Raw genomic sequence first — 15,110 nt, forward strand, 5'->3', positions numbered from 1 at the left:
TAACTATCTACTGTTGGCTTATTGACATTGTCTTGAGGTCAAATACTAGGTCAACTATGTCCTGCTTTTGGAGTGATAACAAAGGTCAGCCTCTGGGCACCCTCTGGTGGCCATCCAGAAATATTGCAGGTTATGTTCTTTGTAAGTCCCTTGTTTTGTCCACTGTCCATTATCTATGAATATGATGCTGATTATTGTGTCGTCAGACATCACTGTGCCACAGAACATAGACTTAGAACATAGAAAAGTACTCAAATGTTTTACTTAAGTAAAAGTATCACTACTCCAATGCAGAAGTACTCTGTTACAAGTAAAAGTTTGGAATTAAAAATGTAGGTTATGGGGGTTTGTGGTCTAATGCTCTCCTCACTGTAAACTTGTTGCCTTAATTTAAATAGCCGATCGACGAGCTCACTTGTCAGCTTGTAGATAACTTGTGAGCTTGTAGATCTGCTATTGTCACTATATTTATATAGTGACATATATATATTTGTGTCTAAAATACAGTATTTTTGCTTGAAATGTTCAGCTGTGGCGTGGCTGGACACCGGATCTGATATCTTGGCCGACACAGCTGTGGCCTGAGGGGACCGTCCCAGACTGCACTACTGCAAGGTTTGTTTAACATAACATGACACTTGTGCAAATCAAAACCTTTTAGATCTACCTATCTAATGTTAGCATATGGACATTTTCTTGGGGTCAGTCCATTGTCCATAGTCCAGTCCATTTTTTAACAAAGGGGTCGGTGCAAGATTTTTTTCCCCGTGCACTCCTAAATTGGCTGAAATAGGAGCCGTTTTTTTTTGCTTCACCCTGGAAAATATTGAATTTACTTAAAAGTTAGAATATCATTTTGGATAATAACAGTAATACTAGTAATAATAATCATTATAGCATCAACAATATATCTGTCAATAATAAACTGTTTACAGGCATTGTAATAGTTACCATAATATATAATTGTATAATTATCACTAATAACTATAATTAACCTATATATAGAATCATAAAATATAACCATACTATTATTACATATATAATCAAAATAACAACTATAATAACAATAATTGATAGGACATTATACCAAATATATTGATGGTGTTGCTTACAGTAAAGGTACCAATAATACAATTGTGTTAATAAATACTTTAAACTATATCTGCTCTGCTTTGTCTCTACTTATTATACTTTTTACCATGTGTTTGAAAAGTGAATCTATATGTTTGGTAATGTATTTAGTCACATGTATTTAACATTTACAATGAATACAGATGTGCCCAGATTTTCCTGGATGAGCCGAACTAGTTTAATTAAGAGTGCCGGTGGTGTTAGTGGACTTCTGTTTCCTTTCACATTCAACACAACACAACAAAAAATAATGGAAATCAACAAAAGGGCAACGTTTATTTATGGCTTAACTCAAAACGTTTCTTTGAATATTACATGCGAGATAGCAAATATTGAGTGAGTAATAACTGGAATTGTTGATTGTAACCTTAAACAAGTGACCCAAGCAAGGCAGGACACAAAGATTACAAAAGGAAAGACAAACACAAGCCCTTTACTAAGATGTGAACACAGGGTAGGTGGCTGAAAAAAGTACAAATTATTAAAGGGAACTTAAATACAAACCGACACAAGGAATTTGTCACTTTGTGATAGTGAACCTAACAAGACAAAGGTCAACTATGTCCTGCTTTTGGAGTGATAACAAAGGTCAGCCTCTGGGCACCCTCTGGTGGCCATCCAGAAATATTGCAGGTTATGTTCTTTGTAAGTCCCTTGTTTTGTCCACTGTCCATTATCTATGAATATGATGCTGATTATTGTGTCGTCAGACATCACTGTGCCACAGAACATAGACTTCCTAAGTTCCTCCACAGGTTCTGATCCAGCAAGCACAGTTGGATTGGCTGGCCAGCAGTCGGTATCCATCAAGAGGAATGGAGGGCCTTCACTCCATCTGTGTGGCTGAGAAAGCTCAAGGAGGGTTTTGCCCCGTGTTAGGTCATCAGCTGGATTACTCTTTGAGTCGACATATCTCCAGCTCTTTGTGTCAGTCAGTGTCTGAATCTCAGCTACTCTTGTACCAACAAATACCTTGTAGCGACATGAGTCAGATGTTAGCCATGATACGACAGTTGTGGAGTCTGTCCAAAGTGTCACCGACTGTAGTGGGATAGTGAGTTCAGAACTGAGGAGGTTAGCCAGTTGTGCACCTGATAGGGCTGCACCTGATAGGGACAAGATGGTGTCCCGTCTAATATGTCTCTATCCACTAATATGTCTCTATCCACAACGTCAGGCCTATGTCAGTGAGTCGTTCATCCCAGAAGAGAAGGTCCAGGAGCTGGGGCCTGCGTCACGCAACGCCACTACTGATGACATCAGCATGTGGAACATCACACAGATTGACACACTGTGTTCTTTAATGGACTCTTCAGATGGGGAGTGGGATTCAGCTCTGGTAAGTATACAAATGATCTTTGATTGATTGATGGTGTTATTGACAAAAATACATGGTTTGTCTGTCTGTCTGTCTGTCTGTCTGTCTGTCTGTCTGTCTGTCTGTCTGTCTGTCTGTCTGTCTGTCTGTCTGTCTGGCTGGCTGGCTGGCTGGCTGGCAGGCAGTGTAATCAGTGTAAAAGTGAGAAAACATAATGCGTTGTGATTATATTTACACGTTTTTGCATGCGTGTTCGTAAATGTGTGCAGTACATGTATATGGCACTAACACATTTTTGTCACCATCAAGGCCAAGGCCATCATTTCCAAGTATCTGACTAAGGCGGGCAACAGTCTTGGCAGTGCAGAGCTCAGTTGTGTCAAGGTACCCAACCTGTGTTCCCTGGATACCAGTGTCCTACAGACCATCTCAGAGGACACCCTCAGGTGAGGGGTGTTGGGGAGGGAGCCAAGTAGTATCTTAAATCAAACTCGCGACACTCTGTCAGACTGTATTAGAGCCTATATATGGTATGCGCCTGGACCGCTAGGCCAACGGGCGCCCCACCCAAAACTATTTTTAACCTAATTAACCCTGGCATCCGTATTTTGGGCTGGCAAAAATAAGAATCAATTATTATTTTATAGAAATAAAAGTCCTAATAATAATAATTCACGCATTTTCACAAAAGAAAGTAGTAAAATTAGCATACATTTCTACAAGCAACATTGTACAACAAATTATAAAAGAGTGATGTGTGTGATTCCATGACATATTAGCCAAAAGGTAAATAAGATATGTAAGGGACTGAATTTTAGAGACTGAATAAATTACATTTGTGGTTGAAAATGTGGTAGCACTCTTTTGAGATGTGTGCTGTGTGTCTCCTGGTGTTTCCAGTAATTCCAGTTTGCTGGTAGTGTCCAGCTGTACGCTGGAGAAGAAGAAAGTGCTCTTTAACATTGCAGAAAAAGCCTTCTCTGGACTCAGCCGCACTACAGCTATCAGCACTACCAGCTTCCAGAATACAGAGCCATTTTTGGGTAAGCAAGCATTCATTCACATGTACATGCGTACAAACACATACTGTATATTGCAGTGGTTCTCAAACATTTCCATGTCAAGGACCCCAAGTTCATACACAACTGTCTCTACTGTACTGTATACCAGTGGTAATAGCCTAACTCAAACATCCTCACAATGTCTCAAATTTCTCACGCACACACACACACACACACACACACACACACACACTTCAGAGATGGATAAATTCAGTACACTCAGTAGGCATTCCTGCATAACTTCAGGGTTTGATAAAACCTGTGATCAGTGTTGCCATGTCTGCTTATTATAAGTGACTTTGGGCTTGTTTGTGGTGGCTTATAAATAGTGGTGGTTGTCGTTTTCTGGGCTTGTTTCTAAACTGTAGTTGCTTATTTGGGCTTCCTTTCTAAATCAGCCACCAACCAGTGGTTCTCAAGCATTTTCATATCAAAGACCCCCAAATTAATATTAATATGTATTTGACCACGGGCCCCAATCTGATAGCAGTATTTGATATCCCTTTGAGATTTATTTTAAAATGGCAGACTTTTTTAAGGTATAAATTGTCACTTTAGAATTAAAACAATGAGCAGATAGTCTGTCTACAGACTTAACACTATATTCAACCTGTAAATAAGTCAAGAAGCAAGTCAAGACGCTGGTATGGAACTCCTGGTTTACTAGGACGGGGTTCAATTCCCTGCGATGTCTGCTGATTGCAGGTTGCTGTAGTCTGTTACGTTCCTTATGAAACTACTGTATCAAACTGCCATATCAAACTACCGTAACAAACTAATGGTCTAAAAAAAAAAATTACTTACTCTGGACATGACTACTTCCTGGAACTCAGATTTAACTGTCGTTTCGGTAGTGACAAACTTTCGTTTCGGTAGTGACCCAATGGTGAAAAAAAAACAATCAATCAACTCTAAATTGCCTGAAACGTACTCCTAACAGGTTTTTGGGGGAACATTTTTTTTTGTTGACACAATGGTGTCACTACCGAAACGAAAAAAAAATTACTAAGTCCAGAGCTCGATGAATGTTAGGGACCAAAAAAAAAGTCACTACCAATCAACTTTAAATTGCCTGAAACGTACTCCTAACAGGTTTTTGGGGAAATATATATGTTTTTGACACAATGGTGTCACTACCGAAACGAAAAAAAAAATGACTAAGTCCAGAGCTCGATGAATGTTAGGGACCAAAAAAAAGGTCTCTACCAATCAACTTTAAATTGCCTGAAACTTACTCCTAACAGGTTTTTGGGGGAACAATTTTTTTTTGGCCTCCACACTTAGTGATTTTTTCGGATTTAACTTCGTTTCGGTAGTGACACAATGGTGTCCCTACCGAAACGAAAAAAAAAATGACTAAGTCCAGAGCTCGATGAATGTTAGGGACCAAAAAAAAAGTCACTACCAATCAACTTTAAATTGCCTGAAACGTACTCCTAACAGGTTTTTGGGGGATTTTTTTTTTTTTTTTTTTTGACACAATGGTGTCACTGCCGAAACGAAAAAAAATAAATTACTAAGTCCAGAGCTCGATGAATGTTAGGGACCAAAAAAAAGGTCTCTACCAATCAACTTTAAATTGCCTGAAACTTACTCCTAACAGGTTTTTGGGGGAACAATTTTTTTTTGGCCTCCACACTTAGTGATTTTTTCGGATTTAACTTCGTTTCGGTAGTGACACAATGGTGTCCCTACCGAAACGAAAAAAAAAATTACTAAGTCCAGAGCTCGATGAATGTTAGGGACCAAAAAAAAAGTCACTACCAATCAACTTTAAATTGCCTGAAACGTACTCCTAACAGGTTTTTGGGGGATTTTTTTTTTTTTTTTTTTTGACACAATGGTGTCACTACCGAAACGAAAAAAAATAAATTACTAAGTCCAGAGCTCGATGAATGTTAGGGACCAAAAAAAAGGTCTCTACCAATCAACTTTAAATTGCCTGAAACTTACTCCTAACAGGTTTTTGGGGGAACAATTTTTTTTTGGCCTCCACACTTAGTGATTTTTTCGGATTTAACTTCGTTTCGGTAGTGACACAATGGTGTCCCTACCGAAACGAAAAAAAAAATACTAAGTCCAGAGCTCGATGAATGTTAGGGACAAAAAAAAAAGTCTCTACCAATCAACTTTAAATTGCCTGAAACGTACTCCTAACAGGTTTTTGGGGGAACAATTTTTTTTTTGACACAATGGTGTCACTACCGAAACGAAAAAAAATAAATTACTAAGTCCAGAGCTCGATGAATGTTAGGGACCAAAAAAAAGGTCTCTACCAATCAACTTTAAATTGCCTGAAACTTACTCCTAACAGGTTTTTGGGGGAACAATTTTTTTTTGGCCTCCACACTTAGTGATTTTTTCGGATTTAACTTCGTTTCGGTAGTGACACAATGGTGTCCCTACCGAAACGAAAAAAAAAATACTAAGTCCAGAGCTCGATGAATGTTAGGGACAAAAAAAAAAGTCTCTACCAATCAACTTTAAATTGCCTGAAACGTACTCCTAACAGGTTTTTGGGGGAACAATTTTTTTTTTGACACAATGGTGTCACTACCGAAACGAAAACAAAATGACTAAGTCCAGAGCTCGATGAATGTTAGGGACAAAAAAAAAAGTCACTACCAATCAACTTTAAATTGCCTGAAACGTACTCCTAACAGGTTTTTGGGGGAACAATTATTTTTTCGACACAATGGTGTCACTACCGAAACAAAAAAAAATTACAAAGTCCAGAGCTCGATGAATGTTAGGGACCAAAAAAAAAGTCTCTACCAATCAACTTTAAATTGCCTGAAACGTACTCCTAACAGGTTTTTGGGGGAACACATTTTTTTTTGGCCTCCACACTTAGGGATTTTTTCGGATTTAACTTCGTTTCGGTAGTGACACAATGGTGTCCCTACCGAAACGAAAAAAAAAATTACTAAGTCCAGAGCTCGATGAATGTTAGGGACCCAAAAAAAAGTCACTACCAATCAACTTTAAATTGCCTGAAACGTACTCCTAACAGGTTTTGGGGGGATTTTTTTTTGTTTTGTTTTTGACACAATGGTGTCACTACCGAAACGAAAAAAAATAAATTACTAAGTCCAGAGCTCGATGAATGTTAGGGACCAAAAAAAAGGTCTCTACCAATCAACTTTAAATTGCCTGAAACTTACTCCTAACAGGTTTTTGGGGGAACAATTTTTTTTTGGCCTCCACACTTAGTGATTTTTTCGGATTTAACTTCGTTTCGGTAGTGACACAATGGTGTCCCTACCGAAACGAAAAAAAAAATACTAAGTCCAGAGCTCGATGAATGTTAGGGACAAAAAAAAAAGTCTCTACCAATCAACTTTAAATTGCCTGAAACGTACTCCTAACAGGTTTTTGGGGGAACACATTTTTTTTTGACACAATGGTGTCACTACCGAAACGAAAAAAAAATGACTAAGTCCAGAGCTCGATGAATGTTAGGGACAAAAAAAAAAGTCACTACCAATCAACTTTAAATTGCCTGAAACGTACTCCTAACAGGTTTTTGGGGGAACAATTATTTTTTCGACACAATGGTGTCACTACCGAAACGAAAAAAAAATTACTAAGTCCAGAGCTCGATGAATGTTAGGGACCAAAAAAAAAGTCTCTACCAATCAACTTTAAATTGCCTGAAACGTACTCCTAACAGGTTTTTGGGGGAACAAATTTTTTTTTGGCCTCCACACTTAGGTATTTTTTCGGATTTAACTTTGTTTCGGTAGTGAACGAAACGAAAAAAAGATGACTAAGTCCAGAGCTCGATGAATGTTAGGGACCAAAAAAAAAGTCTCTACCAATCAACTTTAAATTGCCTGAAACGTACTCCTAACAGGTTTTTGGGGGAACATTTTTTTTTTGACACAATGGTGTCACTACCGAAACGAAAAAAAAATTACTAAGTCCAGAGCTCGATGAATGTTAGGGACCAAAAAAAAAGTCACTACCAAACAACTTTAAATTGCCTGAAACGTACTCCTAACAGGTTTTTGGGGGAATATATATTTTTTTGACCCCTAACAAAAAGGGGTCAAAAAGATCAACTGAAAACTACCAGGAAGGCTATATTTGTCATCCAACTGTTAGCTCAATGGGTTGAGACGCAGTATACATGATCCAGAGGCCACGAGTTCAAATCCCATTGATGTCTTTCCTATGATTCTTTCCTTTGCAGACTGGCTTCCAGAAGATCAACTGAAAAGTACCAGGAAGGCTGTACTTGTCAGCCATCTGTTAGCTCAATGGGTTGAGACGCAGTATTCATGAGGCCATGAGTTCAAATCCCATTGATGTCTTTCCTATGATTCTTTCCTTTGCAGACTGGCTTCCAGAAGATCAACTGAAAACTACCAGGAAGGCTGTACTTGTCAGCCATCTGTTAGCTCAATGGGTTGAGACGCAGTATACATGATCCAGAAGCCATGAGTTCAAATCCCACTGGTGTCTTTACTGTGATGCTTTCCTTTGCAGACTAACTTCTAGAAAAACAAGTTAAAACCACCAGGAAACCTGTAACTCTCAGCCAACAGCTTAGCTCAACTGGTAGAGCGTCTGTCCAATAACATGACTTGACTTGACTTGAGTGGGTTCGATTCCCACTCGAGTCAAGTGTCCCCGGTAACTTGAGGCAACGGATAAATTGACTGATATCCTTAGTGATGCTTCCTTTTGCAGACTAACTTCTAGAAAAACAAGTTAAAACTCCTCCCCCTACTCTGGGCCCTACTCCTACTCCTCCCCTATCCCTACCCCTACTCCTACCGGGGACACTTGCCTCGAGTGGGAATCGAACCCACTCAAGTCAAGTCAAGTCATGTTATTGGACAGACGCTTTACCAGTTGAGCTATGCTGTTGGCTGAGAGTTACAGGTTTCCTGGTGGTTTTAACTTGTTTTTCTATAAGTTAGTCTGCAAAGGGAAGCATCACTAAGGATATCAGTCAATTTATCCGTTGCCCCAAGTTACCGGGGACATTTGACTCGAGTGGGAATCGAACCCACTCAAGTCAAGTCAAGTCATGTTATTGGACAGACGCTCTACCAGTTGAGCTATGCTGTTGGCTGAGAGTTACAGGTTTTCTGGTGGAATTAACTTGTTTTTCAAGAAGTTAGTCTGCAAAGGGAAGCATCACTAAGGATATCAGTCAATTTATCCGTTGCCCCAAGTTACCGGGGACACTTGACTCGAGTGGGAATCGAACCAAGTCAAGTCATGTTATTGGACAGACGCTCTACCAGTTGAGCTATGCTGTTGGCTGAGAGTTACAGGTTTTCTGGTGGTTTTAACTTGTTTTTCTAGAAGTTAGTCTGCAAAGGGAAGCATCACTAAGGATATCGGTCAATTTATCCGTTGCCCCAAGTTACCGGGGACATTTGACTCGAGTGGGAATCGAACCCACTCAAGTCAAGTCAAGTCATGTTATTGGACAGACGCTCTACCAGTTGAGCTATGCTGTTGGCTGAGAGTTACAGGTTTTCTGGTGGAATTAACTTGTTTTTCTAGAAGTTATTCTGCAAAGGGAAGCATCACGAAGGATATCAGTCAATTTATCCGTTGCTCCAAGTTACCGGGGACACATGACTCGGAGTGGGAATCGAACCCACTCAAGTCAGGTCAAGTCATGTTATTGGACAGACGCTCTACCAGTTGAGCTAAGCTGTTGGCTGAGAGTTACAGGTTTCCTGGTGGTTTTAACTTGTTTTTCTAGAAGTTAGTCTGCAAAGGAAAGCATCACAGTAAAGACACCAGTGGGATTTGAACTCATGGCCTCTGGATCATGTATACTGCGTCTCAACCCATTGAGCTAACAGAGGGCTGACAAGTACAGCCTTCCTGGTAGTTTTCAGTTGATCTTCTGGAAGCCAGTCTGCAAAGGAAAGAATCATAGGAAAGACATCAATGGGATTTGAACTCATGGCCTCTGGATCATGAATACTGCATCTCAACCCATTGAGCTAACAGATGGCTGACAAGTACAGCCTTCCTGGTAGTTTTCACTTGATCTTCTAGAAGCCAGTCTGCAAAGGAAAGAATCATAGGAAAGACATCAATGGGATTTGAACTCATGGCCTCTGGATCATGAATACTGCGTCTCAACCCATTGAGCTAACAGATGGCTGACAAGTACAGCCTTCCTGGTACTTTTCAGTTGATCTTCTGGAAGCCAGTCTGCAAAGGAAAGAATCATAGGAAAGACATCAATGGGATTTGAACTCATGGCCTCTGGATCATGTATACTGCGTCTCAACCCATTAAGCTAACAGTTGGATGACAAATATAGCCTTCCTGGTAGTTCTCAGTTGATCTTCTGGAAGCCAGTCTGCAAAGGAAAGAATCATAGGAATGACATCAATGGGATTTGAACTCATGGCCTCTGGATCATGAATACTGCGTCTCAACCCATTGAGCTAACAGATGGCTGACAAGTACAGCCTTCCTGGTGCTTTGACTTGAACAACAAACAAGACAAATAACTTTAAAAAAAATATATATATAAATCTTTTTCATGGGGGGCCCTGACACTACATCTTTTCACATTGGGGTCCACTGCCCAAATACATGTCAATTTGGGGGGTTGACAAGAAAACGTTTCAGAACCACAGATTCCAAGGAAACAGCTGTAGGTGAATGGATAGAGTCACTGACTAGTGAGCCGCAGGTAACAGGTTCAAGCCTCAGCTACAGCAGCAAGTCAGGATGTCAAATTAAATAGGTATTATTAGGAGTGAAATGGTTGTGTTGCTTCACCCCAACTGCACATGACATCAGTTTACATGTACGTTATTTTCAGTGATGAAGACAAACCGCACAGACGTTCACTGTACTTTAGTACATTTTGTAAACTTATGACTCTGAGTAGAGTATAGCCTCCACACTTAGTGATTTTTTCGGATTTAACTTCGTTTCGGTAGTGACACAATGGTGTCACTAACAATTTTTCTCTCTCTTTAACATCGCAGAAAAAGCCTTCTCTGGACTCAGCCGCACTACAGCTATCAGCACTACCAGCTTCCAGAATACAGAGCCATTTTTGGGTAAGCTAGCATTCATTCACATGTACATGCGTACAAACACATACTGTATATTGCAGTGGTTCTCAAACATTTCCATGTCAAGGACCCCAAGTTCATACACAACTGTCTCTACTGTACTATACCAGTGGTAATAGCCTCACTCAAACATCCTCACAATGTCTCAAATTTCTCACGCACGCACGCACACACACACGCACGCACGCACGCACGCACGCACGCACGCACGCACGCACGCACGCACGCACGCACGCACACACACACACACACACACACACACACACACACACACACACACACACACACACACACACACACACACACACACACACACACTTCAGAGATGGATAAATTCAGTATTTTCTTTAGGACCTGTAGGTGGTGCATCCCTTTCCTATGTGAGAAGTGCCGCTGCCTCAAATGTCAACATGGACCTGGATACCTTCGTCAATCTGGACCCGAGTGTTGTACAGGTTAGTGGCGTGTGCGTGCGTACGTGCGTGCGGCCTTGTGGTTGTACATCTGGGAAAGGCAAGTGGTTAATGTATGTTTTTATAATATAATAATTTATATCTACAATAACTAGTAACTAAAGTTTTCAAATAATTGTAGTGGAGCAACAGTACAATATTTGCTTCTGAGATGAAAGTAAAAGTATAGACAATTGGAAATACTCCAGTAAAGTAAAAGTACCTTCTAATTGTACTTACAATGCTGCGAAGTCCAGAGCTCGATGAATGTTAGGGACCAAAAAAAAAGTCACTACCAATCAACTTTAAATTGCCTGAAACGTACTCCTAACAGGTTTTTGGGGGAATATTTTTTTTTGTTGACACAATGGTGTCACTACCGAAACGAAAAAAAAATTATTAAGTCCAGAGCTCGATGAATGTTAGGGACCAAAAAAAAAGTCACTACCAATCAACTTTAAATTGCCTGAAACGTACTCCTAACAGGTTTTTGGGGGAATATTTTTTTTTTTGACACAATGGTGTCACTACCGAAACGAAAAAAAAATTACTAAGTCCAGAGCTCGATGAATGTTAGGGACCAAAAACAAAGTCTCTACCAATCAACTTTAAATTGCCTGAAACGTACTCCTAACAGGTTTTTGGTGGAACAAATTTTTTTTTTGCCTCCACTCTTAGTGATTTTTTCGGATTTAACTTAGTTTCGGTAGTGACACAATGGTGTCACTACCGAAACGAAAAAAAAATTACTAAGTCCAGAGCTCGATGAATGTTAGGGACCAAAAAAAAAGTCACTACCAATCAACTTTAAATTGCCTGAAACGTACTCCTAACAGGTTTTTGGGGGAATATATTTTTTTTTGACACAATGGTGTCACTACCGAAACGAAAAAAAAATTACTAAGTCCAGAGCTCGATGAATGTTAGGGACCCAAAAAAAAGTATCTACCAGTCAACTTTAAATTGCCTGAAACCTACTCCTAACAGGTTTATGGGGGAACAATGTTTTTTTTGGCCTCCACACTTAGTGATTTTTTTGGATTTAACTTTGTTTCGGTAGTGACACAATGGTGTCACTAACAATTTTTCTCTCTCTTTAACATCGCAGAAAAAGCCTTCTCTGGACTCAGCCGCACTACAGCTATCAGCACTACCAGCTTCCAGAATACAAAGCCATTTTTGGGTAAGCAAGCATTCATTCACATGTACATGCGTACAAACACATACTGTATATTGCAGTGGTTCTCAAACATTTGCATGTCAAGGACCCCAAGTTCATACACAACTGTCTCTACTGTACTGTATACCAGTGGTAATAGCCTAACTCAAACATCCTCACAATGTCTCAAATTTCTCACGCACGCACGCACACACACGCACGCACGCGCGCGCACACACACACACACACACACACACACACACACACACACACACACACACACACACACACACACACACACACACACACACACACACACTTTAGAGATGGATAAATTCTTTACTTTAACTTTAAATTGCCTGAAACGTACTCCTAACAGGTTTTTGGGGGAATATAATTTTCTTTTTTACACAATGGTGTCACTACCGAAACGAAAAAAAATTTACTAAGTCCAGAGCTCGATGAATGTTAGGGACCAAAAAAAAAGTCTCTACCAATCAACTTTAAATTGCCTGAAACGTACTCCTAACAGGTTTTTGGGGGAACAATTTTTTTTTTGGCCTCCACACTTAGTGATTTTTTCGGATTTAACTTCGTTTCGGTAGTGACACAATGGTGTCACTAACAATTTTTCTCTCTCTTTAACATCGCAGAAAAAGCCTTCTCTGGACTCAGCCGCACTACAGCTATCAGCACTACCAGCTTCCAGAATACAGAGCCATTTTTGGGTAAGCAAGCATTCATTCACATATACATGCGTACAAACACATACTGTATATTGCAGTGGTTCTCAAACATTTCCATGTCAAGGACCCCAAGTTCATACACAACTGTCTCTACTGTACTGTATACCAGTGGTAATAGCCTAACTCAAACATCCTCACAATGTCTCAAATTTCTCACGCACGCACGCACGCGCACGCACGCACACACACACACACACACACACACACACACACACACACACACACACACACACACACACACACACACACACACACACACACACACACACACACACACACACACACACACACACACACACACACACACACAAAATGTTCCCCCAAAAACCTGTTAGGAGTACGTTTCAGACAATTTAAAGGTGATTGGTTGTGCCTTTTTTTTTGGTCCCTAACATTCATCGAGCTCTGGACTTAGTAATTTTTTTTTTGTTTCAGTAGTGACACCATTGTGTCAAAAAAAAAATTGTTCCCCCAAAAACCTGTTAGGAGTACGTTTCAGGCAATTTAAAGTTGATTGGTAGTGACTTTTTTTTTGGTCCCTAACATTCATCGAGCTCTGGACTTAGTAATTTTTTTTTCGTTTCGGTAGTGACACCATTGTGTCATTACCGAAACGAAGTTAAATCCGAAAAAATCACTAAGTGTGGAGGCAAAAAAAAAAATTGTTCCCCCAAAAACCTGTTAGGAGTACGTTTCATGCAATTTAAAGTTGATTGGTAGAGACTTTTTTTTGGTCCCTAACATTCATCGAGCTCTGGACTTCGCAGCATTGTAGGTACAATTAGAAGGTACTTTTACTTTACTGGAGTATTTCCAATTGTCTATACTTTTACTTACATCTCAGAAGGAAATATTATACTGTTACTCCACTACAATTATTTGAAAACTTTAGTTACTAGTTATTGTAGATATAAATTATTATATTATAAAAACATACATTAACCACTTGCCTTTCCCAGATGTACAACCACAAGGCCGCACGCACGTACGCACGCACACGCCACTAACCTGTATAACACTCGGGTCCAGATTGACGAAGGTATCCAGGTCCATGTTGACATTGGAGGCAGCGGCACTTCTCACATAGGAAAGGGATGCACCACCTACAGGTCATAAAGAAAATACTGAATTTATCCATCTCTCAAGTGTGTGTGTGTGTGTGTGTGTGTGTGTGTGTGTGTGTGTGTGTGTGTGTGTGTGTGTGTGTGTGTGTGTGTGTGTGTGTGTGTGTGTGTGTGTGTGTGTGTGTGTGTGTGTGTGTGTGTGTGTGTGTGTGTGTGCGTGCGTGTGCGTGAGAAATTTGAGACATTGTGAGGATGTTTGAGTTAGGCTATTACCACTGGTATACAGTACAGTAGAGACAGTTGTGTATGAACTTGGGGTCCTTGACATGGAAATGTTTGAGAACCACTGCAATATACAGTATGTGTTTGTACGCATGTACATGTGAATGAATGCTTGCTTACCCAAAAATGGCTCTGTATTCTGGAAGCTGGTAGTGCTGATAGCTGTAGTGCGGCTGAGTCCAGAGAAGGCTTTTTCTGCGATGTTAAAGAGAGAGAAAAATTGTTAGTGACACCATTGTGTCATTACCGAAACGAAGTTAAATCCGAAAAAATCACTAAGTGTGGAGGCAAAAAAAAAATTGTTCCCACAAAAACCTGTTAGGAGTAAGTTTCAGGCAATTTAAAGTTGATTGGTAGTGACGTTTTTTTTGGTCCCTAACATTCATCGAGCTCTGGACTTAGTAATTTTTTTTTCGTTTCGGTAGTGACACCATTGTGTCAAAAAAAAAAATATTCCCCCAAAAACCTGTTAGGAGTACGTTTCAGGCAACTTAAAGTTGATTGGTAGTGACTTTTTTTTTGGTCCCTAACATTCATCGAGCTCTGGACTTCGCAGCATTGTAAGTACAATTAGAAGGTACTTTTACATTACTGGAGTATTTCCAATTGTCTATACTTTTACTTACATCTCAGAAGCAAATATTGTACTGTTACTCCACTACAATTATTTGAAAACTTTAGTTACTAGTTATTGTAGATATAAATTATTATATTATGAAAACATACATTAACCACTTGCCTTTCCCAGATGTACAACCACAAGGCCGCACGCACGTACGCACGCACACGCCACTAACCTGTACAACACTCGGGTCCAGATTGACGAA

The 15,110-nt window shown here is 39.9% G+C and overlaps 1 protein-coding gene across 1 annotated transcript in view; it reads right to left on the reverse strand.

Annotated features, from left to right (window-relative positions):
* Positions 1–2,165: 2,165 nt before the first annotated feature.
* Positions 2,166–15,110, reverse strand: part of LOC311034125 (uncharacterized protein) — a gene marked incomplete at both ends in the record, with an annotated part of 26,076 nt that continues 13,131 nt past the window's right edge. The window contains one exon of the mRNA XM_084041872.1: positions 2,166–2,237. Within this exon, the coding sequence (XP_083897998.1) occupies positions 2,166–2,237 (72 nt within the window). The remainder of the gene's footprint in view (positions 2,238–15,110) is intronic.

Source organism: Gymnoscopelus microlampas (genome assembly GCF_963454915.1).
Source record: "Gymnoscopelus microlampas genome assembly, chromosome: 18".
Taxonomy (NCBI): Eukaryota; Metazoa; Chordata; class Actinopteri; order Myctophiformes; family Myctophidae; genus Gymnoscopelus; species Gymnoscopelus microlampas.